Here is a 26,149-nt window from a genome sequence, read left to right on the forward strand (position 1 = left end):
CTTTAAGAGCCACTTAGAGCTAGTTTTCACTCTTGAAAACTTTCTATAATGCAGTGCTCTAGAAGCCTCTGGCTGAAGAGTGGTGTATTTTTTTAAAAGGAGAATCTAATAAAAAAGCAAAGAAAGAGCAAAGAACAGACAAATCAGCCACAAACCTCAACTCAACTGACAAATTTATTGATGTCTACTCTCACTTCCCAGCTATCCCAGCATCAATTTAGGAAGATTTTAGGGCTTATTTCATACTTTTTCCAGTGACAAAAAGGAGCCTTCCAATCAGCGACTGACCTGGTTTGCGCAACATAGTAAGCCAAACAAGTTTCGCAAGACTACGTAAATGTGCAGCCTCCTGCAGAGAAGCAAGCGGCTGCTTTGTTCCCATCTACTATTTTCTATATAGGCCAAGCTAAGCCAAGGCTTGGCTTAGTGTGTTGTCCCAACTGGGGGACTTGTATTTAAGCTCTTGCGGTAACAGCAAGCTATACCCAAGAACAACCCTGACTTTAGCTTGTGGTTAGTGAGAGAACTTAAACATCAATTCAGCTGACATGGTTAAACCAAATCTTGGTTTAGTTTGGCACAGCAGGAAAAAGTACTTTGCTAAAGCTTGGCTTACTGTTTCATGCAAATCATAGCCTTAGATGCATTGGATACAGGGGGGCCTCTATTTGTAGTACCATCACCTGGGCTCTGCCTACTTTAGGTTCCCTAAAAGGGGGAAAAAAAACCACACTCTTGTTTATCTCTCTGCAGTTTCTTGCTAAAGCCCTAGAATATTTTTCATTCCAAGACAAAGATATGAAAATGTAGGCGATATCTAAAAATTATGTAACAGTCCATCTATAGCTGCTGGGAAAGTGTACTGGTATGCAGGGATTCAAATTATGGAGGTTAGAAAACTGGAAACAAATGAGTTCCACAGAATGTGTTCCCTCACTAGTTTGTCTATAGTAATTACATAGGATGTAAGCTGCAGGGGCTGCATAACCTAGTTAAGGCTATATTCACTTGCCTGCAGGTAAGTTCCATTGAACTCAATGGGACTTACTCCTGGATAGAAATGTAAAGGATTGTGCTGTAAATGTATTTTATGGAATAGAAAGTCATGTGAATCTTATATGGACTTGACTTTTTTAAAAAACAAAACAAAAACAACTATGATGAGTCTTAAGCTGTGGGAGAAAACTGCGAGACTTTCACAGTGGGAACTTTTAAAAGTATATCTTCATGAATACCAAAAATGAGGTTAGTCAATAAAGGCCACATTAACACCAGAGCAAAGAGACTATATAGGTCAGAGATATACTCAGTGCATTCTAAACAAACACTACAAGCTGCTGTTAAGATTTAAAAGCACACAACAGCTATTAACTCCATACATTTGTTGTTTAAAGATTTGTCGTGTTTGACAAAGTCAATATAGCAAATTTGTGTCTAAGAAAGAGCAATTTTTATCACATACTGAATATAGTAGACTTCAACAATGAGCTCATGGGGGGGGGGTCACTAATCAATAGTGAAAGGATTTCCTGTTTATGTAAACAAGTGTATGTGTTTAGTGAGGAACTACCAAGAGGCGTTTTTCTGGTCCCAATGTAGGACTCGTCATACATTAGCAGCCCTCAGATTGGACTCGACAAGTTCAATTGGCAGTGTGCTGGTTTGATGGGAGAAGGATGGTTGAAAAATTGTCTAAACTATCCTTGTGCCTCAAAAATTAAAATTGGTCCTTAAAGACAGAACAGCTAGTTCTGGCCAGAACAATGGCTCAATAGGTTTGACAATAACTGAAACTCGTGATTTGTTGTTGCTCTGAAGGTTGACTGACCCACACATACACTTCATAGAAGGAAATCTTGCCCAAATCTTGAGTACAGGAATAACATTTCATACAAAAATCCCTTCATCATTTAGAAACAATACTGGATTGTTTTCTTTTGACCATAATATACACACTTAAATATTATGAATAAAAGAAATCTATCTTATAAATATTTTTAGAGCCAAGTCAAAGTATGACACATTGCAATCAAGGGTCACAGCTGTACAAAACTGGAAGCAATGTATAAAAAGGTATTAAGAAAAAAGTGCAAAATAGAACAGCATCAAGAATTGCCACATCTTACAGCATTTCTAATTCAAGTGTGAACTGCTAGCAAGGATATAAAAGTCCAGAGCATGAACTCAAGGGGGTGGGAAAAAGTAAGAGACAGCTGAATGCAGTACACAAAACACAAAATACAGGAGAGTTGCTGCCTTACTCTCTTCTCAACACACCAAGAATTCCAGTTTTTAAACAAACGTTTTCACAAAACAGAAGTTTTAAATACAGTATTTTCCCTTTAAACACATCCTCGAACAAAAACTTCCAAAGACCAAATTCATCACTCACAAATACAAAATTAAGCTTTTACATATGACTTGTGTGGTGTATTAAAAGAAATAGAAATGCCCTTTCAGAGGGGAAAAAAATAACATAAAAACCCATAGGACTTAATTTCTGGTGTTGATGTGCTTGGAAGAGCAGGCAGAGATCCCAATTCACCATACTTGGTAAGTAAAGGTGAATGCTTAAGAAAACAGAGACTACTGTAGCCATCAAACTTGTTTAGTCCCATTGATTTCAAAGGGAGTGTGCTAATGATCTGAAAATTTATGGATGCTGCATTATCACTGGAAGTCAGCGTAGTGTTGGAGGTGGTAAAGATCACAAACTTGTCATTTAGAAAAGGATTTTTAGATCCTTTGGTGTTTGAATAGGGGGAGTCTCCTTGTGATAGTATAGGACATAACCCTTAAGGAGCAGATAGGATGCATCTGAATATGGATTACGGATCAGCTCTGAAGTGTACTTGTTTCCCTTTTAGACACTAAAAACACTGAAAAACTGGCAAGCGGAATATCTCACCAGTAGTGCATTCTTTGCCCCGTCCACATTAAATTTATGAACCGAATGATGTGGTCTGTGATCAATAAAGGGCAGAAGCTAGTTTTACAGTTATTCAGTGTAGGGTAAAACGAAACTGGGTCTTTAATACCATAAAAAGTACCACAGGTGTCTCTTCTTCCAGAGTATTTCCACACAGCTAAAGTGTGCTTTTTAGGAGCCTAAACTATGGCCAACTGCACTCAATGTGTATTCAGTTAACTATCAAAAAACCCCCACAGTACGCTGTGGTAACATTTCTGTTCCAAAAAAATCTGATCGGTTACATTTTAATAAACTAAATTGCTGTGTGTTTACCAAACACACACATGGTGCAAAGCAGATGCATGCTAGGATCATTGTGGATCTGTTTTTGGCTGTGTGAAAGTAGCATTCAAGAGAGAAACATCTTTTTCTGTCTTTTAGCTCTACATAATGACAGTCAAATTAAAAGAAACTACTTTCTCTACCAAAGGACCTGAGATTGCAGATTTATGAGCAGCACTCTGGAAAGTATAAGCTTCATTCTGCTTACTCTTTCTTCAGTTTTTCCATATACAACACATAAATTAAATACAAGCTCATTTTTTCCTCCACTTGAAAATCATCATAGTGAAATTATTAAAGATGATTTAATTCCTTATGAGTAAGGGAAGCCAGAATATAAAAAGATAAAAACAATGGTTTACCCAGTGAGGGAGTTTCATATGGACACAACCATTATTTACTGGGAGTGAACAAATGAAACTACGGCAGTGGGTCAGTCATTTGGACAGCATCTTGAAAGTACAGTTCAGGAAGCCAGTACTGTTCCTTCTTGAAAATGAAGTGTAGCTTTCATCCATTTCACAAAATGCCACTTCTCCATTTATAATTATAGCCAACGTTTGGGGAATGACATTTGTTGCTTTGTTTTAGAAGGAATCCTGCACAACATCTTGACTCCCGATGTCTGGAGATTATTTACCGCCATACATTCGCTCAATGTCGTTGAGGTAATGGTTCTTCAGCTCTTTCCTTTTCAATTTGAAAGCATCTGTGACTAGCCCAGTCTCTGGAGTCCAGGGCTCTGGGCTTAACCGCACTTTGACTGGTATTTCAAATCTTTCAAGTTTCACTGCAGGATCAATTTGGGAGAGTGAAAAATGGAGATTAGGAAACATGACAGTGGTTTAATACTCAACTGATGTGAGCTCATGAACATGGCCTGCACAAAATATTCAACTGTGTGAAGTCTAGTAAAGAGAGAGCTTTTACTGCCTAGATTAACACAGGAAACAACACTGATTTTCAAGCTTCAGGGAACTCTTACCACAGATGTTTGTTCATCACTGCTCTCCTGAATGTCTGCCATGGAAACCTCATGCACTGAAGCAGATTCTGCATTTTCAGGTCAAGTCTGTTGGGCTTTACTCACATGTGACTAAGAATATGTCCAAGACATTCCTGCAGCTGCACATTGCAGTAGGTTTTTTTTTTTTTTAAGTGAACATCACTCATTGCTGCTAATTTCACTGAAGAACCCCTCACCGATAATCATAGAATTATAGAATCATAGAGTTGGAAGAGACCACAAGGGCCATCGAGTCCAACCCCCTGCCAAAAATCTTCCAAGGAACACTAGGGAACTGACTAGACTATATGAATTTTTGTTTTTTGTTTTTTTTAAATGTAAATATGCATATTGGTTACTCAATACAGAAACCTCCAAAGCATTTTGTTTACAGTGGTACCTCTGGATGCAAACGGGATCCGTTCCGGAGCCTCGTTCGCATCCAGAGCAGAACGCAACCCATGTCTGCGCGTGTCGTGATTCGCCGCCTCTGCGCATGACATCATTTTGAGCACCTGCGTGAGCGGCGAAACCCGGAAGTAACGTGTTCCGTTACTTCTGGGTCGCAGCGGAGCGCAACCTGAAAATGCTCAACCTGAAGCTACTTTAACCCGAGGTATGATGGCACTTCCAAGCTTTTGCCCAGGGCCAGTGGATCAGATCAAATTATACCAATCCTTAGACATCTTCACTGGTTGCTAATTTGTTTACAGGATCAATTCAAGGTAATATAGAAAAGTATGGTATAAATTAATTTAAGAAAGCAGAGCTTCATGTGCTGCTTTTCTGAAGTGTGAGCAGGAATGTAACTCAATAAGTATATTTAATTTTAAATTATCATTATAATATAACAAGACATTTAAATAAATTTTGAAATAAAATTAAGGCTATTGATTTTGCCAGAATGTAATAAACATTAATTTCGGTGTGTTGTGCTTCTTCAAGTAAGAATTCCAGTTTTGGCTTACAATGAATTAAACTGGGACTTCTGGAAAGCAATTGGTTAACAACTTGTTTTTATTGCTGTAGGAACAAGCAAGCTATGATGAGTTAACTGCCAACGTGGAAGAAATTAATTTAAAAGCTCCCATTTAAAATGTACCAATTTTTGTTAAGAAAGTACTTATTAAAAGACTGCCTGTTCCCATATGAACATAGTAATCTTGTTATTCTGTGGGTAAAGGAATGGTCATACTGTTCTTTCATTACATTTCATTGTTGTTTTTTGTCAACACATTACTGCATAAACTGGTGTTTTAGAATATTTGCTCTACTGTTTATAGTATGTTAATATAAACTTGAATTGGTAACTGCTGTGAGAATTTTGCTAAAAATATGAGGCAAAATAAATGAATTGAATTAAATAAAGCCTAAATGTTTTGCGGGTGTTTGTTTGTTTTTTTTAAAGAAAAAAATGGTGTACATATAGCCACTAGATGGCAGGAGAGTAATGAATTAGGATGTTCCCAAGGGCTGTCTGTATCCCAAGAAGCAATTCCGCTTTTTCTACCCTTACACAGCCCAGTTAACTTTAACTGACCGTTCCCCACCCCCGGTAATCAATATATTTAAATCTATTGAACAGTTATGGCATATCCAGTCCCTACATTTTGAGAGAGAACCCAGGTCAGGATCCATTTTTGCATTTATTCCTAATGCTTTCGGGTTTTAATCAGATCCCATTTCCTAAAACTCTTAATTTGAATTCTCTTTGCAGTACAGTTCTTGCTATGCCCACGACACATTCAGCTATGCTGCAGTGCTCGAGTACTAGACTTACACTGCTTGGCAAGGTTCATAGCATGAAATACCACGCAGCAAGTTTCAAGTAAAAGGAAGCACAGCAATGTTGCAAGTAAGCTGTGTATTCAGCATGCATCCAGGAGCTGGAATCTTGGGAATGGAAAGGATGGCAGTCCTGGACAGCTGAATACCGAATTCCCATGGGCTATTCCAGTACAACTTCTTTTAAAATGAAAGGGAGGAGGGGAAAATTGGATCCCTAAAAGGCAGCATTTCAATCAGTCACACAATATCCCCCACTTTCTATGGCAAGTAACCAAAAAGTGTTTGTCCAGACCTTTTCCTGCCTGCCACCCAAAGAAACAGAACAAGCATGGAAACAAGAGGAAAGTGTCACTATGTTTGGGGAAAACAGGTTTCTAGGGGTGTATTTTAAAAATAAACAAACCCAAAATAAAGACATGGCTGACACTCCAAGTATGAGTGGGGTTAGGCGATAAGGCTATATATGGCCTGGGGTGAGAGGCAGTGGCATGGAAGAGTCTTGAGGGCTAGTTAGAAAGCTTGTGGGGCTCAATGTGGCTCTTGCGCCAAAGAGGGTCCTCCACTCCTGCTATTGTCTCATTTTGTTTCAGGTCTGACTTTTGTATCATTACAATGGTATTCTGATACCCAGAAATAGCTGTTTGCTTACTTTTGTTAGCCATCTGCTTAATCTCTTTCAGGACTTCAGATTCCATTGTTGGATTGTTACAGATGTCCACCCAGCTGCCAGTTGCACCTTTCTGTTCAGCAAGAGCAGTTAATTTCTTCTGATTAGGAACCACAAAACTGATGACGTAAGATTGGTCACTAGAAAATAATGCAGGAGAAATTGATTCAGGACCAATAATCATACTTCTTTGCTTGCAAAAAATATATGCTCCTATGTGCTTTAGCTAGAAAAGTACTCCAATCCTTCAAATCTGTAGTGTGGGTTGTATCCAAGGCTAGTCCTTCTCAGAGTAGACACACTGAAATTAATGGCAACAACTAAAAGGTTCATTAATTTCAATAGGTCAGCTCTAAGTAAAATTTAGTTGGATATAAACCACTGGAGACAACTCATTTATCACAACGTTTGATTAATAGTCGTGAAAAGAAAAAAAGGAGTGCATGTAAGATTCAACACAATTCCAACACAGAAGTGTTAGTAAGAACAAAAAGGAAAATACAGCCCCATGTTTTTCTGCTACTTATAGGAAAAGTCTGTTGCTGTTAATTATCTCATTTCTATATAAAGACTAAAGATGAAGAAAAAGAGGGTTGCTTTTTTACTTGTAAAATGCTGGAGACATTCAGGTGCTACCTATTTGGAATACAGCAATTCTTTCCAGAGCTATGAGAGAGTTAACAGCTGCTGTTTCTCTGTGCCAACTTAATGTACCTGTAACCTGAGCTAGGGAAAGGCATGTGTGTCAGCTCCAAACCTGTTGAAGCAGCCCTGTGTCTAATTTCCACTCCTGCAATTCTATAGTCATGCAAGAAAGCCTTTAGATAGTAAAGAACAAGGCTCATTTTAACTAAATATGCTACTTTGCTTTTCAAAGTAATTTGGGTTTTTAAAAGCCTCCCAGAGACCAGCAAATCAAATTTATGAGCACACAAATTCATACAAACCTACCTTTTGGCATAAGCACATATATTGTCAATAAGTGGACAGTTTTTCAGAGCTGCCTCAACTTTGCCCAGCGATACATATTCTCCTGCCTGCAACTTCACCAAATCTTTTTTGCGATCTACGGAAATAATTGGGTGAAATGGTGCTTTAGAGAGAGCATGCAATTTGATCCTATACATCTTTACTCAGAACTGTGTCCCACTGTATTTGTGAAGCAAATACCCAGATAAATGTTTCCATTTACACCATGTGTTAGGAGAAAGCTCAATATACAATCAGATGTTTCATTTTGTTATTCAAAGTGACAAGGGATTTGCCTTTGCAACAGGGACTCTACTATGAGTTTGATGCCAAAGTAAAAAATATATACATAAAATTTAAAGTCAAGATTAAAAGAATTTCTGTTAAGATGTACAGAAAGACAGAATTTGGTTAAGGCTCTAATATAGCACACTCCTGTATAACAGGAAGACATAATACAATGGGTGACTGAAATCCAACCAACTCATATTCAGAGTAGATTCACTGAAATAAATGGAAGCTATTTAAGTCCACTGATTTCTACAGATCTTCTCCAGTATGACACACATTGGATATTAAATGTTTAAGTATCAAACTTTGTCCAAGCAGAAAAAAAGATAAGGCACCTATGATTTGCAGACAGCCATCAGGATGAAACTCTCCAATGTCTCCAGTGCAAAACCATTGTTGACCATTTTCATCAACAATGAAATCTTCTGCTGTTTTCTCTTCATTTTTGAAGTATCCCTTTGAGACATTAGGTCCACCAATTATAATCTCTCCCCTAGGGTTTGGCTGGTCTCTGTTCGTATAGCCTCCTGAAAAGGTTATATAAAATAATTAGCAATAACAATTATAGTTCTTGCTTTCCTGCAATCAATGAGAAATAAAGCAAAGCAGCTATAAAGCAGGCTATAAAAATAAGCAGTAAAGCTATATAAAAATAAAATGCTGTACTGAAGAAGTGAACATCAATGATTAACTGTATCAAGATACCAAATTCACAGGGACAACAAAATGCCATCCTTTATTAGGAATGACAAATGCCTACAATGCTTCCCCCCCCCCTTTTAATGCCAAGCCAATTGAGCCTGTTACATGACAGGAATGAAATTGACACAAACTCTGGCCTATGCATGGTTACTCAGAATTAAGACCCCCCCCCCCCAAAAAAAATTATGGGGTTTATTTCCAGTAAGTGAGCATACAATTGCAGCTAACACAGCCATCTTGTACATGCTTACTAAGCAAGCCCTATTCAACTTAACTGGAATTATCTTCTGAACAAATATGCATAGGATTGGTCTGTAAGTTTGACTGGAAAAGTTTTTCAGGGTTTATACGTGCATTGTATTAGTAACTGAAAAATGGAAAGTGCAGCTGTAATTTGTACTGGACATGCAGTGCTCTCTTACCTTCTTGCCAGTCTCGCAGTTTAATCTCACAGCAGATTAGAGGAGCCCCTACTCTGCCAGTGCTGTAGTCAGAAACTAGAGGAAAATCAGAAAAGATTTAAGACAACAGCCAAAAGAGTTTTTCTATTTTAAAATTCTAGGTGCTTCCAGACCTAGGTGCTGTTTTGTGGATGATATTCAAGCAGAAACAGGCAAATTCAACTAATGCAATTAAAGTGGATTTGACGCTCTTGTGCAACAAACCCACTTCCAAAATAAAACAAAATAAGACTTTTGTGGTAAAGAAAGCAATGGGAAAATGACTGAAAATCATGAGATAACTGCTTGATGCAACATTGCGTAACCTACCCATACATTTAAGATAACAAATCAGATGAATGCTCAACAAACAGATTCTCTGGAAGCACTGTAAGTTAAACTATAGAGACTAGATAAAAGAACAACCAGCAAAAAGTTAATTCAATTACTGTATTTTTTGCTCTATAAGACGCACCTGACCATAAGATGCACCTAGTTTTTGGAGAAGGAAAACAAGAAAAAAAATATTCTGAATCCCAGAAGCCAGAATAGCAAGAGGGATCGCTGCAGCGATAGCTGTGCAGCCTGCATTCGCTCCATAAGATGCACACACATTTCCCCTTACTTTTTAGGAGGGGAAAAGTGCATCTTATAGAGCAAAAAATACGGTATTTAGCAGAAAACCATACTGACCTCCTGGAAACAGAGATGATGTAACCCTAAATTGTTACCTTCAGTAATTGTCCCTGCTCCACAGGTTTCTGTTAACCCATATCCTTGGCCAACAGGACAGCAGAAACAAATGTTCATGAATCTTTGTGTTTGAGGTGAAAGGGGTGCTCCTCCTGAAAGCATCATGCGTACATTCCCTCCTAGAAGTGCTTTCACCTTGTTAAATAAGAGTCTTAAAGGAAAAGAAACTATCTTTAATAAACAAGTATGGGCAATTCCAATATCTCCTTCCTGACAAACAATGTGAACTGGATTATGCCCTATTGTTACAGCAATGGCTAGCCATCCCATTTTTAAGAAACTAAATGGAGGCATATTTATATGACATCCAATAATAATGGCGGTGTCTCAAACCAGGTTTAGACTGTGCAGTTCAAATCCAAATGTGCACATTCTGACTGCAATGCATTCATCCAAAGCCCACTGAAATGTCAGGAGAAAACTTTACGGTTTTAACTTCCACTCTATGCCCTTTGTTGAGTGCTAGCACTAAAAATGTTTCATCTGGTAGAAAGGTTAAAAAGGTTTCTTAACCTAGATGACATTGGAATAGTAGCCTAAGGTGCAATACATTAAGCCCTACATAAGAATTATTCAGATACACTTGAGGATGTACAGCAGCAGGACCATATTTGGGGTGCTTCTTGCACTGGTTCTTTAGAATACAAAATTAGGAGAAATGCATTTAGTCAGTTATTGCTCCCTATATAATTACTCGTAGCTATATAATTACTTGTAGCTTTAACATATTAACTGGCACATATATGAAATATACTTACAAATTACACAGAGGTGCATCATAACCCCTTTTTATTTGTTCCAATTTATAGTCATATCCTATCTTGAATAGTGTTTTCTGGATATAGTTCATCTCTTGAACTTTGCTCATAACGTTCTTATAAATTCGGTCCATGATTTCCTATAGAAATATTTTTTTATAAAGGTGAGTGTTGAGAAAAAATACCATTCCTGCTTATACTAGTACAGTCTGGCAATCTAAAAAGGCAACAGGAAACAGGAATCTCATTCATTTTAAACAGCTTAGTTTTTCCTTAGTTGTGCAATGCTTACTGTATAGTCTAGTTAATCTATTTATGGTCAATGTTAGCCGGGAGCCATTCTGCGTACGCAGAAGCTGAAATGCACAATGGAAAAATTGAGCTTTCCTCCCTTTCCCTCTGAGCTATGCTATTTCAACAAGATTTTAGTATAGCACACTGGTTTTTAATGTTTAAGAAATAGTTACAACAGTGTCTAATTTGCATCACTATAGTATCTGAGGACAACCTTCAAGGTCTGCAGTTCTAACCACCCCATTCTTTTCTTTTTGTTAATAATAATAATAATAATAATAATAATAATAATAATAATAAATTTTATTTATATCCCGCCTTCCCCAGCCGAAGCCAGGCTCAGGGCGGCTAACAACAATAAAACAGTACAAAAGTACAGCACAAACAACATTCTAAAATCATTCATTATAAAATTAATTAAATTCAAGCCACTGGCCACCATTGGGCCAGAGCTCCGCGAAGATTGCTGAAGGAGGGAGTCAGGCTGTGCCCTGGCCAAAGGCCTGGCGGAACAGCTCTGTCTTGCAGGCCCTGCGGAAAGATGTCAAGTCCCGCAGGGCCCTAGTCTCTTGTGACAGAGTGTTCCACCAGGTCGGAGCCACAGCTGAAAAAGCCCTGGCTCTAGTTGAGGCCAGCCTAACTTCTCTGTGGCCTGGGACCTTCAAGATGTTTTTATTTGAAGACCATAAGTTTCTCTGTGAGGCATACCAGGAGAGGCGGTCCCGTAGGTACGAGGGTCCTAGGCCGTATAGGGCTTTAAAGGTTAAAACCAGCACCTTAAACCTGATCCTGTACTCCACCGGGAGCCAGTGCAGCTGGTATAGCACCGGGTGAATGTGATCTCGCAGCGAAGACCCCGTAAGGAGTCTCGCTGCAGCATTCTGCACCCGCTGGAGTTTCTGGGTCAGTCTCAAGGGCAGCCCCACGTAGAGCGAGTTACTATAATCCAGTCTGGAGGTGACCGTCGTGTGGATCACAGTGGCTAGGTCAGGGCGAGAGAGGTAAGGAGCCAACTGCTTAGCTTGGCGGAGATGGAAAAATGCCGCCTTTGTTATAGCTGCAATCTGCGCCTCCATGGAAAGGGAGGTGTCGAAGATTACACCCAAACTCTTAAATGACAGTGCTGGCACTAATTGCGCCCCCGCAAGAGATGGGAGTTGCCCCCCCAATCCCATATCGTCCCGTCCCAGCCACAGGACCTCTGTCTTCGAAGGATTTAGCTTCAACCGGCTCCCACGTAACCATCCAGCCACAGCTTCCAAACATCTGGTCAGTGTGTCTGGGGCCAAGTCAGGATGGCCATCCATCAACAGATAGAGTTGGGTGTCATCGGCATACTGATGGCAACCCAGCCCAAAACTCCGGACAAGCTGGGCGAGGGGGCGCATAAAGATGTTGAAAAGCATCGGGGAGAGTATTGCACCCTGAGGTACCAAGGAGTGGCGCGATGACAATTCCCCCCCAAGTGCCACCCTCTGTCCCCGACCAGAGAGAAACGAGCGCAGCCATTGAAGGACTGTGCCCTGGATCCCCACGTCAGCAAGGCGGTGGTCCAGAAGTTCGTGATCGACCATGTCGAAAGCTGCTGACAGACCTAGAAGAATCAGCAGCCCCGACCCGCCTCAATCCAGCTGTCTACGAAGATCATCTGTTAGGGCAACCAGAGCCGTCTCGGTCCCATGACCAGCGCGGAAGCCGGACTGGAATGGATCCAGAGCCGATGTTTCATCCAGAAACCCACCAAGCTGTTCAGCAACCGCTCTCTCCATCACCATACCCAGGAACGGAAGATTCGAAACCAGGCGGTAATTGGATAGATCTAAAGGATCTAATGATGTATTCTTTAAGAGCGGGCGCACCACTGCCTCCTTCAGTTCCCCTGGGAATGTCCCTGTGCCAAGGGACAAATTGATGATATCCCCCAGGAGGGCCTGCACCTCGTCTGGACACGCTCTAATCAGCCAAGACAGGCACGGGTCGAGAGGACAGGTGGTGGGCTTTCCAGCTCGGAGGAGTCTGTCCACATCGGCTGGGGATATCCGGTCGAAGTGGTCCAATACTGGACCTGAGGACAGTCGAGGGGCCTCCAGTTCCTTTTTGTATCCAAACTGGCAGGGAGGTCATGACAGAGCAACAAGACCTTCTCCGCAAAAAAGCTCGCAAATGCCTCACAGCTGTGTGTCAAATTGTTATTTAAATTTGGCTGTCCCTCAAGGGACGTTAAAGACCTGATTATACTAAATAATTGCGCCGGGCGAGAGCTAGCAGATGCAATGGAGGCCGAGAAGTAGGACTTCTTAGCAGCCTTCACCACCATCTCGTAGGTTTTCATAAAAGCCCTATAAGATGTTCTTGCGGCTCCGTCACGGGCACCCCGCCATACTCACTCTAGCCGTCTGAGGTCCCGCTTCGTTTTTCAGAGCTCCTCGGTAAACCAGGGAGCCCGGTTTCTGCGGGGTCGCAGAGGGCGCTTCGGTGTGATCTCATCGATGGCTGCCAGGAGCTGGATATTCCAGCCCTCAACAAGCTCAGTCAATGAGTCGCCAGGGGGAGCAAGGTCCCGCAAGGCTTGGCAGAATCTATCAGGGTCCATCAGCCTCTGCGGGCAAGCCCAAATCGGCTCGCCACCTAAGCAGGGTGGGGGTGGAAAGTCAATCCTGGCTTTCAGAGCGTAGTGATCAAACCATGGCACCTTCATCGAAGGAGACATGATCACATCTATACCTACGCCAAAGATCAAATCCAGCGTGTGGCCTGCTTGATGTGTGGGGCCCGAAACAAACTGGGAGAGTCCTAGTGTTGTTTAAAAAAAAACCTCATAAAGGAGTTTTCCAATTGCCCCAGCACTGACTTTTATTTTCTGAGCATGCTACTTTATATGGGTCAGACTTATGGGACACTCATGAAACTTAATGAAGTAAGTTCTTTTTCTGCAAGTTGGACTTTCTGCCATAGCTTGCATTAGGTCTTTCACAGTGCAGTCATGTACATATCTATTCAGGAGCAAATCCCAGTGAAATACAACGGAGCCTACTCTTTGGAAAGTGGACATAGTTTTGTAGCCTCAATTGCTGGTTAAAATCACAATATTTTGTGGTGGCAGGGAATGAAGATAAGTTAGGTTGCCTATATTCAACAGCAAGTCAGCTATGTAAATTACTAGCTGCTAAGATATCTATAGCAATAGCATGGATTATTTGCACTCAATCATGCACTCAAATATCCCAGACTCAAGGACCAAATATAATTCTAAAATGTATAATATATATATTGGATTGCAATCCTATGCACAAACTTATTGGGGAAGATATGTCACTGTACCTTTTAACTACTAAATTAAAATAAAAAGTTACCATACAGATTCACTCTACTTCTTAGTGTTGAGGCTGTTGGGAGTGAATGATATGGAAAATAAAAGGAGACTTCTGGTTTGGGCTTGCCATGGCGGAGGCTATTGATTACATCTCTGCCGTTTTGCGCAGGACATTTTGAGGATGAGGTGGAAGTAACCATCCTTCCAACCACCCCAGGGCCGGGGGGGGGGAGGCAGCTTCATCCGCAGATCGCCCAACACCTGCCCCCCAATCTGGTAGGAATGAGGGGGCGCTGGGTGGAAAACACTTTGTGTCTCTTTGGCAACTCTCCAAAGTCGCCACCATGAGCGAAGAAACTCCTGTTTTTTAAGAGATAATTCAGACTTACCGTATTTTTCACACCATAGGACGCACCGGACAATAGGACGCACCTTGTTTTAGAGGGGGGCGAACAAGAAAAAAAAAATCTCCCCCTCTTGTTTTCCCGCTCTAAAACAAGGTGCCGACCCCTTTCCCTCTCCAGGCTTCAGGTTCCTTTCGACCTGGTGGTGGGGAAGCCAACCACCAGCCCCAAAGAGCAGGTCAGGGAGCAGCGGAAAGGCACAGCGGAGAGGCTGCTGCCATAGTTGCGCGTCACCTCTCCAGCTGGGAGAGGGTCGCAGGGCTATGGCTTCTTTTGCTCCGCGCGCGCTCTCCCGGTTGGAGAGGTGACGCGCGGCTATAGAGGCTCCAGCCATAGCCGTGCGTCACCTCTCCAGCCGGGAGAGGGTCGCGGGGGGCTTCTTTTGCCCTGCGCGCGCTCTCCCGGCTGGAGAACTGACACACAGCTATGGAGGCTCCTGCCATAGCCGCGCGTCACCTCTCCAGCCAGGAGAGGGTCGCGGGGGGCTTCTTTTGCCCCGCGCGCACTCTCCCGGCTGGAGAGGTGACGCGCGGCTATGGAGGCTCCTGCCATAGCCGCGCGTCACCTCTCCAGCCGGGAGAGGGTCGCGGGGCTATGGCGTCTTCGCTCCATAGGACGCACACACATTTCCCCTTCATTTTTGAAGGGGGAAAAGTACGTCCTATAGAGCGAAAAATACGGTAATTAACGAGCATGCTCTGAGTGAGGGGAGATAAACTACTCTGCCAACTGATTCAGCCACTAAGGAGCTAAATGATTTGAGTGGAAGAGAGATTATCTTTACTATGAAACTGGTATGTCAGAATGGAAAGGGGGGGGAGGGAACCACCTTTGTTTCTTTTTGATATACTGCGTATTTGCTATTTTACTTGGCAAATCCCCCTGGAAAGTCTGAATACCGATTGATTATGTATGCAAGTGAGACTGGACTGTATCGTAATATTGATATAATTTTGATCTAATTATTAACTGTGTGGAAATATTTACGAACTTGCAATTAATTCTGATGGGACTGTTAAGAGCGAAATATGGGAACTGAGGCTTCTAGCCAAAGTACAGGCTTATCTGTTCTGGTATGGTATGAGACGAAACGGAAAGGTTTGGACATATGCCTGTAACAATTGACAGAAAGCCAGATTTCTTCCATTTTGGGATGTATTGTATTGGGTAACAACTGGCATGAAGAAGCCAAAGTGAAAAACATGGAAGAAAATAAACACCCACACAGAAACATACTGTTTTGATATAACTTGCTTGCTGGACGAACTCAGAGGCTGTGAAAATGAACGAAGGATTAACATCGGATTGATTTATGGGAACCACCTGGACTAATTAAAAAAGCAGCGCAAATTTGAGATGATGGCAATCCTCCAACCTCAGAGCATAGGAAGTCAAACAAAGATTTGTGGTTTGGCTTAATATTTGGACTGTTTGGATATTTTAAAATTCGGAATATCTTTAATGTGGCCTTTATTGGATTGTTAAATTGGAACACTTAATAAATATTATTTTTTTTTTTAAAAATGGAAAATAAAAGTATTTTACTAGCCACTTGTCCCAGCCCATACTTACAGGCACAGCTGCCATCAATGTTGGTTTCAAAATAGAACAGTCTCCTTTGCTTCCCTTTTTAATTTTACTTGACTGCAAGAAAAGAGTATGAGAATCTCGGTTAAAAGTACATTAATAGCCCTAAGACTGCCACATTCCAAAAACAATTACTTTATTCCATTCAGTGAAAGAGAATGAACCTCAAAAACACAAGGAAGCCCACTAACAATACACTTTTCAATACTAAAAGAAACAGCAAAGTTGTATGTGGTTATCTGCAGGCCTTGAAGCAACTAAGTAATGAGACAAAATACTGAGGAGTGGTGCTCTTTGAAACCTAGCTTAAATCCATTTATTCACACAATAAGGGAGCTGCAAAACTTTTCCTGGCATCACAGATCTGTGCATGCTATTCAGTTAGTGAGCAAGATAAATATTATTTATTGCATGTTCAACATATTATAGTGCGTCAGGGTAAGCAACTGATGGGCTTGCCTGTTCAAGACACTCCATTATATACACATATATATGGGCAGGCTGTTAAGAGTGCTATAGATGGGTACAATTCTTTTTATTTAGTTGTAAAGCTGATCCTAAAGATGACTATGGGTGGTGAGGGGTGGATTATGCTGTTGAACTAGATTTTTCTAAAACCAGTTTCCTGAGCAAGGTTTCCTGAGTGCCTTTTTGGATGTTACACTTTCTTACACTAGCCACTAATGCGCTTTGAACATTTCAATGTGGCAAGACTAGGATTGCTAATCATCTCCATGCTATTCACAACTGTTGTGTTAATTCAACTGAATGTTAATACATTTCTTTCTTTCTGAACAACCAACAGGAGAGGTCAATACATTTGCTTACCTGGTCTGATAGTGTGAGAGGAGAGGAATATCCAATCCTGCAGCCGTAAGTAATACAGGAAATTTCTGCTGTCAGTTCTAATACATGAGCCAGAGGCAAATAGCCAATGTATGTGTCCTTGGGTCTAAAGGAGAAAAATTATGTGATTCAGTATAGCATGCAGGTTATCTGAACTTAAAAAGAGCCCTGCTGAATCAGGTCAAAGGCCCATCCAGTCCAGCACTCTGTTCTCAAATTAGCCAACCAAATGTCCATGGAAAGCTTGCATGCAGAACTTTAGTGCGGCAGCACTTCCTCCACCAGTGATTCCCAGCAATTCTTGTTCAGAGGCATACTGCCTCTGACAGTGGAGGTATAACATAGCCATTGTGAAGACTAACCTCCGATAGCTTTGCCCTCTGTGAATTTGTCTAATCCTCTTTTTATAAAGCGCAGATAACAGTTTTTATTCTACATTCCTTTTTCATAATTGAGGGCTTCTTGGATCTATGTTCTCTAACATATAGCCAGGCACATTAGATTACTTAACAGATGAAAGCTTTAAAAACATCTCACCAGTGGAAAGAATTTTGAACCTACTATTCAACTTCCTGGACTTGTCAATTATTTTCAAGCAGAGTATTCTCTCCAGCTTGGAGACATCAGGTTAAAATAGGTTTCCACTGTTGTTTTATTATTGCCCTTCTTAAGGCTACAACAGGTTTCCATTTAAAGTATGTTTCTATTCTCCCACTTCCTCACCAATAGTCTTCCAGACAATAAAAAAAATAAACCTTCCCTTTGGTGCATTCATGTCAATTCCAAGATGTAACCAATTTCCAAAATACTGGTGAAGTATCAGCCACCAGCACTTAGGTTTCCTTTGTCTGGTCTTCTCCCCACATATCTAGCACAGTTTGGTGGGGCCCCATATATGATGCCCAAAAAGTCTATTACAAAATCCTCAGACTAGTATTCAAACATTTCAGACCTCTGTTTTATAAATGGTTTGTTTGTTTTCCATTCCTATGTCTCCCCCTTAACTTTAGCAGCACCAGAGTTAAATACTCTATCACTACTGTTGCTGTAGTAAAGCCTTAGAATGATCCTGTCCAAGGTGCAAGGTTATAATCCAGTAAGAAGCAAGTAAATAGCCAAAGTATGAACCTAGGATCAATAAATAACATTTCCTAGGAAAAGCACATAACTTTTATCTTATACAGAATAATTTATCTCTTCTTTTGAACACTGTTCTGTTTAACCCATTCTAGTCCTTGTCAGTTAAGTCTCATGCTAATGATTCAGCCAGAGTGCAATCCCCCTCTCTATCTGCTGGGGGTAGGATGTAAAAACACATAGAGAAAGGAATGGAAAGTGATAGGAAGAGAGTTTAGAATGGGCCAACCTAATCCTCTCTGCCCTCCCTCCTTGCTTGTCCATCAGTAGCTGCAGTTAACAGCAAGTGCCACCCACCCACATGAACTTTAATAATTGCTAAGTGACAGGTGAGAGGAAGCACCAAAAAGGCGTTAATTGGCCCAATTCCTCTGGTTGCCATGCTGTTGACAGCTATGCTGCTATGCCCTGATCCTCCATGGGGAGAAAGCGGGATTGCACCATAAATGATTACAGAAAGACAGTGTTGCCTTTAAAAATGGAGTTTGAGTTTTTGATATACATCTTTGAAAAACAGGAAATGCTTACCCCAACCCTGGTATCCGTTCACACTGTCCTGTCATTCCAGCTATCAAGTTTTTATGCATCATCATCACTCCTTTAGGTCTCCCAGTGGAGCCACTGGTGTACATTACTAAGGCCATATCTGTGGCAGTAGGTCGACTTGGGGAGAGATTTACTAGAAAAAAGATCAGGGGCAACAAACATTACAGATCAGTACATCACAGAAAATGAATTAAACTGTATTTTATATTTGATGCCACTTAGCTGAAAAACAAGGTATAAACAAAATTTATAAAGAAATTTGACTGTAAGTGCTTTCTCTGTGTGGGAAACCAAAACCCGAATACTCTTATCTGCATTCCTATAAAAGGTCAAAAAGTCCCAGAAGTTTCTGTCTCTTAGCTTAGAACTAATTGGAAGGGCTTCTTTCTAGCAATGGAAATTTCCAAAGCAACTTTAATCTCACTGGGAAGAAAGTAGTGAAAGACTAAGATATGTGACACATCTACATGCCATTTTTATGTTGATGTTAAATCAAAAGTATCCTGCTTGGAGAAGGGCTCAAATAGTTCTCAGGAACGGGATCCATACCCTGCTGGTGTCGTTTTGATTATATCCATTCCTGCTGAACAGGATGAATGGTTCTGGCTATGAGTGAAAAATAGGCTTCATCTTTATTGACAAATTAGCTGGTTGACTGGGTGCTTTGTTTGCCCCTCTGCCAAGGCTTCAGGTGGACTTGAAAGAACTATCAACTTATAGCTGACATCTGGAAGTTTCAGTTGTTTTCCTGATGCTTTGCTCCAATGTAAGCACAGAGGAACAGGATAAAGCTCTTCCACTGAAGGTGACTGTCATGAGGCAAGTTTTAAAATGAATGCGAGTGGTGCTGTGAACCTGGAATCCAGCAGTGACCAGCACACCAGGTCAGAGGCTACAGTGTCACTAGCAAAGGAACCAGACCAGATTCCTGGCTTTGAGCCTGATGCTAGGACCACTTAATTTGAGGCTTGCAGGCAGGAGCCCATTGAACTAGCTCCTATAGCAGCAGGACTGAAATAAAACCAAATCCAGTATTCTTATAGGTGTATTTCCTGGGCCTGAGGGCCTACACACTTCTCCCACTACCTCACCACTTTACTGCCACAAGGACTACACCAAGTGATAAGCCATGAACTGCAGGAGATTGTCTGTCTTCAGGCCAGAGAGTTAGTATTTTAAGAAGGAAAGAACAGAGGTGGATTGGAGGCAAAGGCACAAGAGGTTTCAATTCACTTCCAACCCTTGTCAGAATAAATTGTTCACTAGTCTTCCTTGGTGGTGTGAGAACCAATCTTGCCTTGCCTTGTGGGCTCATATGCGGGACCAGAACAGGACAAGTATGGAATATACCCTGGGGTAGTAATTCTGTCCACCTACCAAAGCTTTAGACGTGGGAACTGAGGGAGACAGTGACCAAGCAGAATTAAAATCCCTGCACAGGGAATTCAGTCCTGCTTTCTGCAGCTGATCCAGCCACATATCTGCCTGTCCTACATCCAACTTCACATATGACATCAATGTGGGAGAGGTGAGCATGGTTTTTGGAAAATTTGTCAGCCTGGTGGACCAAATGGGACCCCATCCCTGGAATATTGCATTATCAAAATTTTAATACTCTACTCACTGGAATGAGAATAGCCAATCTAGAGTGCCTGTGGAATGCCCCCTCTTTAGCAGTGCAACTGGTGGTGACATTGTTATTATTTCAGCAGCATGTAAGGACTTACTTGACGCAGCATTTTAAGAATTTGATAGTTTGATTTTACCTGCTACTGTACTTTGATTATATCTGCTTCTATTTATTCACATGCACAGTTTTATAAGATTATTGTATGGCTTATTTCTATTATGTACTGTACAGTATATATCACCCTCATATCTATAGAGATCAGTGTTGGGGAACCAACTGCAAGCCCAAGGGCCAAATGTGGCCTTCTCTATCTGGCCCCTGGGACACTCTCCAGACCACACCCATCCCACAGGCCAAACCTTCCTTTACTCATTTAACCTGGGCTGAAATGTGTTACTGAACTGTGATAATGCCGCTTGCCTGAAAGGAGGCTGAAGAGATGTGTGGTAGTTATAGAAACCTCATGGCTAGAATGTAAGATACTGTACAAGGGTAAGAGTCACACCATTGCTTTGCCCACTTTTGCATCTGGACCCACCACCACAGGTATTTGGCTCCCAAAAAAGTTGCCCATAAGGCAATGTGTCTCTTGGGCTGAAAAGAGTTTCCTATCCTGATATAGATGAAGGATGGGCTAGAAACATTTTAAATAAATACACATGTGCATACAATATTCAGGGAGAAGCTTATATTTTAAGCAGCTTACAGTTTCAAACTTCTTCCTCATGATTAACATATATTTACAACTTTGCTTACTACAGTGAAAGAGGTGTTTTATAGCTTTAAGCAGCTGTGATAGCCTTTCACATGGTCCACTTACAGTTTTCTGATTTGGCTCCCAGTTCTTCTACTGCTTGCATGCTAAGGATCTCTAGTGTTTCGGGATAGTCTGACTTATTGATAGTCTTCTTGTCCACATAAATGATATGTCTGAGGCAGGGGATTTCTGACAAAACATTCTGATGAAGAAATATTTGAAGGTTGATTACACAGTGTACAGCAAAGGATCTTAACATACTGCATGTTTATTTTGATACCTCTATCCTTATGATGGTTTGGGCTAGATCAGTGCTTTAAAAATCTACTCCCCTTACCTGCAGCCATTAAACATCCAGTCCAAATGGAAGCATATTTTTATATATTAGTTCATACCAGAAGTATGAAAACCTTCAAATGAACCTTCAGAAGCTATCAATAATGTTTGCACTTTGGCTTTCCAGCTTTGTGCCCAAATCATGGTGGTCAGTATGCTACTTGTTTGTTTAGAATTTTCAAATAATTTCAAAGAATCATAGAATCATAGAGTTGGAAGAGACCACAAGGGCCATCGAGTCCAACCCCCTGCCAAGCAGGAAACACCATCAGAGCACTCCTGACATATGGTTGTCAAGCCTCTGCTTAAAGACCTCCAAAGAAGGAGACTCCACCACACTCCTTGGCAGCAAATTCCACTGTCGAACAGCTCTTACTGTCAGGAAGTTCTTCCTAATGTTTAGGTGGAATCTTCTTTCTTGGAGTTTGGAACCATTGCTCCGTGTCCGCTTCTCTGGAGCAGCAGAAAACAACCTTTCTCCCTCCTCTATGTGACATCCTTTTATATATTTGAACATGGCTATCATATCACCCCTTAACCTCCTCTTCTCCAGGCTAAACATGCCCAGCTCCCTTAGCTGTTCCTCATAAGGCATCGTTTCCAGGCCTTTGGCCATTTTGGTTGCCCTCCTCTGGACACGTTCCAGTTTGTCACTGTCCTTCTTGAACTGTGGTGCCCAGAACTGGACACAGTACTCCAGGTGAGGTCTGACCAGAGCAGAATACAGTGGCACTATTACTTCCCTTGATCTAGATGCTTGATCTAGATGCAAAGAAGGGAATTAATTGAGAGTCCCACTGATTTATAAGCCAAGACAATACTTTGCATCCCCACTACAAAATACACATAGCCACAAGTTAGTCCACATGATCTCCAGAATTTCAGCCTAATGATGAATCAGTTTTCCATGAAACTTAACAGCAACCCAACCCATATCTTTTGCAAGATTACTATTATTTATACCAAATGAAGATATCTCATCAAGACTTACCTTGAGTTTGCCTTCTAAAAGGTCTGTGCTAGTGATTAGATAAGATGCTCCAGATTCGTTCAGTCCATAGGTTACTGCATCTTCTCCAAGGGTCGCATATAAAGTAACAACTGTTTAACAGAAAGGGGGAGACTGCTTTAAAAAAAAAAAAGCTAAAACCAAATCTGTATTTCCTTAGCCATCATCAATTATTTTGCATTGAGGAATGAGTAAAAGCATTCTGGTTTTTCATGTTCATTTTATGTTTCACATCTACTGCAAAAAAAAAAAAAAAACCACCACTATCCCAAAGAATAATAAACCTGACATACCAATGCAAAATTCTGAAATTTGTAAGAAAAATACAGTGACTATTCATGCAAATCAAGAGACTTCCAAATGACGACTGTGCTTACCCTTGTGTACATTTGAGTTTTACACAGAAACATCATGGACAGTAAACTCTGGCATTGTATTTTAAAGTTACATACCAGTTTTGATAACTAGGAGATAACATTGCAGTGAGGGGGGAAATATAGGACCAGGAAAGGAGGGAACAAGGAGCCTGGGGATCAGAGTCCTATTTTTCAACAAACTTGCTCATATATGCCAGATAAAGCATCAATACTCACGAGGAAAGCTGTATCGGAAACAGGTTTGTGCTGCAATCATCCATTCAGTTCGGGTTTCACAAAAAATAGCAACTGTGCTCTTTGGTTTTAGCCCAAGTGAAACTAATCCTCTCCCAAAGTTGTTCAGTTTCTGGTTAGTTTCCTCATAGTTCAGCCACCTATAGTTTCCTAAGATCAGCTGGTTAAAGAGTAAAACACTTGTTTAATATACAAGAACTTTGGTTAGTAGGCTCCTAAATAAATAAGTAAAATATACTGTTGAATGACTTGATCAATATAACACGAGAAAGTATTTGCTAGAACAACAGTACCTAAAAACTAAATATTTTATTCATCATTAAGAAAGTCAGCCACAATGTTGGTCTAAAAGAAATGCAGGTTAACTTTCAAAATAGGCCAGCTGTGTTTGTAGTGCTAAGAAACCTGCCCAGTAAGGTGTCTGTGCAAATACGACGTTTTCGTACTATATCAATACAGCTTGTTCAATAACATTGTTCTCTGAAGTACTTTAGAATCCTCTCCCTTGATTAGCAGCCAACAATCCACATGGCAATAGAAATGCCACTGAAATATATACAAAGTAAATATCTTCAGACAGAAGCACATAGTTCCAATACTTGGAACAAGTACAGTATTAAACTTCATATCTATGTTTGCCTGACAAAGTAACTTAACAGTGGGTGATGCCTTTTGAAATGAGCACTGACCTATTTATTACTAATTTAACAAAAAAGTATTTGTTTTTTAAAAAAACCTGAACTTACTATTTGAATAGTATAACAAATAATAAAGTGCATAGATTTCAAGACCCTCTAAACATACCAAGTGCTTTAAAAAATGATCCCCATTCATTGCAAGTAAGATATTTAAGACATTATCAACCTTTTAAAAATACCTTATTAATGGTGTTTAAACATTTACCAAAGTTATTACCTTCTTAAATACTTTTCCATGGGGCTGCATTTCATTCTCTTCACTCAGGATCTCTCTTGTTCCAAGACAATCTTTTTTCCCAAATTTTGCAACAGCATGGTCAAACAATTTGTCCAAAGTGTCTGCTCCAGGCAAGTCTATAGTGGCTAATGACTCAAGATGTGAAATGGCTCTGTATGGGCTTCCAGGACTGTCCGAGACGGGTTTAGCTTTTAATCGCTTCGCCATAGCTTTTTTCTTCTTAGCATTTGTAAGAAAATACCATGGAATGAATATAAGGGCACTGTACAGATTTATCAACAAGTACACAGGAAGCAAGAGAAAGATGCGTAGTCCTAGCTTAGGGTTCATAATGGATGGCTTCCTGTCTCCTGTCCTTCAGGGATTCGAAGTGCCTTAGTTTTTTGCACGACAAAAGTAGAAGCAGCCGCAGACAAAAGCAGAATGAAGGTTTAGGTGGTTCAGTTTTAGAGTAATCACTGCAATGTTAGAAATACTGGAAGCCAGCAGCAGATTATTGGTGGTTGAAGATCATAGGTAATCAGATAACAGGAGGCAAAATTAGTAACAGTTTGTTAGCTTCAATCCTTTATTGGTTTCATCATAAAATGCAGCTAGATACTGGAGGTTGAAAAAACTGGTTTCATACTTATATACATCACATAACTGATTTTAAGGAGAATAAAATTCAAATAAATATTTGTTCCATCTACCCCATCTCAAATATTTTTGAGAAGCACTCTTAAAATGTTATACTTTTAATCCAGTTTAGCAAATAAGTATTGCATCATTGTGTTCAAAAGTTCATAGCTTTTTCTTTAAATATTTTTACTTGAGCAGGAGAGGATTTAGCAGTGCTGTTTATGACTCAGAAGCTACATTAATTCACTGTTTACTGGACTTGCGTACATTCAGATTCCTTGGCAGGCCAAAATACTGAACTGTTGCATTTGCTTATTGCAAAATGCTTCCATAGCCTCCCTTCTGACCTTGCTTTAAGACTGGCAAACAGTTTGATAGAAACAAGGTCTTTAACATATCCTAATATTCAGGCATTAGCCAATATAGATATGTGATTTTGGCTTCTTATGCGGAAGGAGCTTCTTCTGTTCAAATAACAGCACTGCAGTTTAACCATGGTTTCATAAAACCTATCCTTATATGCAATCAGATCAGCCTCAGTGGTCTTGTGCACAATATGGACATATTGCAGGGGATTGGACTGGATAACCCTCAGGGTGCCTTCCATCTTCATAGGTCTTTGATTCTATATGGGAGTTAGGGTTTAAATTTGCAAACGGAGAAAGTGAGTGATGGATAGAGGAATGATAGGCGCTGACTGAACAACATTCACTCCCATTTCACTAGGGCTTTCTTAAATATTCCTCACAATTTCCAGGGGAAATGCTGGAAGGTGCACAGAACACTGCTTTGTGAAATGGGCCCAAAACATTCTGATATGAGGGAGCAAGAAGCGAGGATCATCTCTTTACACACTTAATGGAGGGTTGCAGCGTGCTTCAGGATAAGGACTATTTTGGACAGATTGATGAAGCATAATGCAGAGGAACCTCAGGACAGGAAATTCCTCAGGAACAAGGAATTCAGACAGCTATACCCCAGTATTCAAAGTGATGTATAAACATATTTGATGTTTCAGGATGAAACACGCTGTGCTTTAAAAATAGATTTTAAATGACTGACTAGCATGTCAATAATTAAGATTCTGCAGCACCCATTATTTAATCATGATAATTGAATTTGCTCTAAGGTACAGCAGCAGCTACAGACTAGTAGCATGTATTACTCAGCTGATAAATGTTATTTAATTATATAGTGCAACATGATAAATTTCTGATTCATATTTATAATCACAGTAAAACTTTATCTGTCAAGGCCTCAATTCCTTTGAGGAAATTTAGCAAAGAAGCCAGCCATGTATACCATCAAAAATAAATAAAAAGATGTGCTTCATATTTAACAGCCATATGACTTGTAAGAAATCCCCTAGTTTCCATTTTATCAAATTGGAATAGTAATTCCTACAGAGTGTCTAGCTTTTATAGAAACATAAATATATGATTTACATCCATAGGTGAAAATGCTTTACATTACCAATATTCCAAAAAAGACATTT

At 40.4% G+C, this 26,149-nt stretch overlaps 1 protein-coding gene across 6 annotated transcripts in view; it reads right to left on the reverse strand.

The window, feature by feature from the left end:
• Positions 1–156: 156 nt before the first annotated feature.
• Positions 157–26,149, reverse strand: part of ACSL4 (acyl-CoA synthetase long chain family member 4) — an 83,526-nt gene continuing 57,533 nt past the window's right edge. For 3 of the 6 annotated variants that reach the window (XM_081847032.1, XM_081847031.1, XM_081847033.1), the window contains exons 3-16: positions 24,013–24,508; positions 23,080–23,257; positions 22,469–22,578; positions 21,205–21,343; positions 18,737–18,887; positions 17,054–17,177; positions 16,211–16,282; positions 10,628–10,767; positions 9,848–10,020; positions 9,099–9,173; positions 8,310–8,501; positions 7,666–7,780; positions 6,697–6,854; positions 157–4,043 (exon numbers count right to left, since the gene is read on the reverse strand). In XM_081847032.1, coding sequence (XP_081703158.1) covers positions 3,886–4,043; positions 6,697–6,854; positions 7,666–7,780; positions 8,310–8,501; positions 9,099–9,173; positions 9,848–10,020; positions 10,628–10,767; positions 16,211–16,282; positions 17,054–17,177; positions 18,737–18,887; positions 21,205–21,343; positions 22,469–22,578; positions 23,080–23,257; positions 24,013–24,363 — 2,136 coding nt within the window. In that variant the 5' untranslated portion in view covers positions 24,364–24,508 and the 3' untranslated portion in view covers positions 157–3,885. The remainder of the gene's footprint in view (positions 4,044–6,696; positions 6,855–7,665; positions 7,781–8,309; positions 8,502–9,098; positions 9,174–9,847; positions 10,021–10,627; positions 10,768–16,210; positions 16,283–17,053; positions 17,178–18,736; positions 18,888–21,204; positions 21,344–22,468; positions 22,579–23,079; positions 23,258–24,012; positions 24,509–26,149) is intronic. The other 3 variants (XM_081847036.1, XM_081847034.1, XM_081847035.1) reach the window with 2 other exon arrangements.

Source organism: Podarcis erhardii (genome assembly GCF_964252035.2).
Source record: "Podarcis erhardii genome assembly, chromosome: Z".
NCBI classification, from domain to species: domain Eukaryota; kingdom Metazoa; phylum Chordata; class Lepidosauria; order Squamata; family Lacertidae; genus Podarcis; species Podarcis erhardii.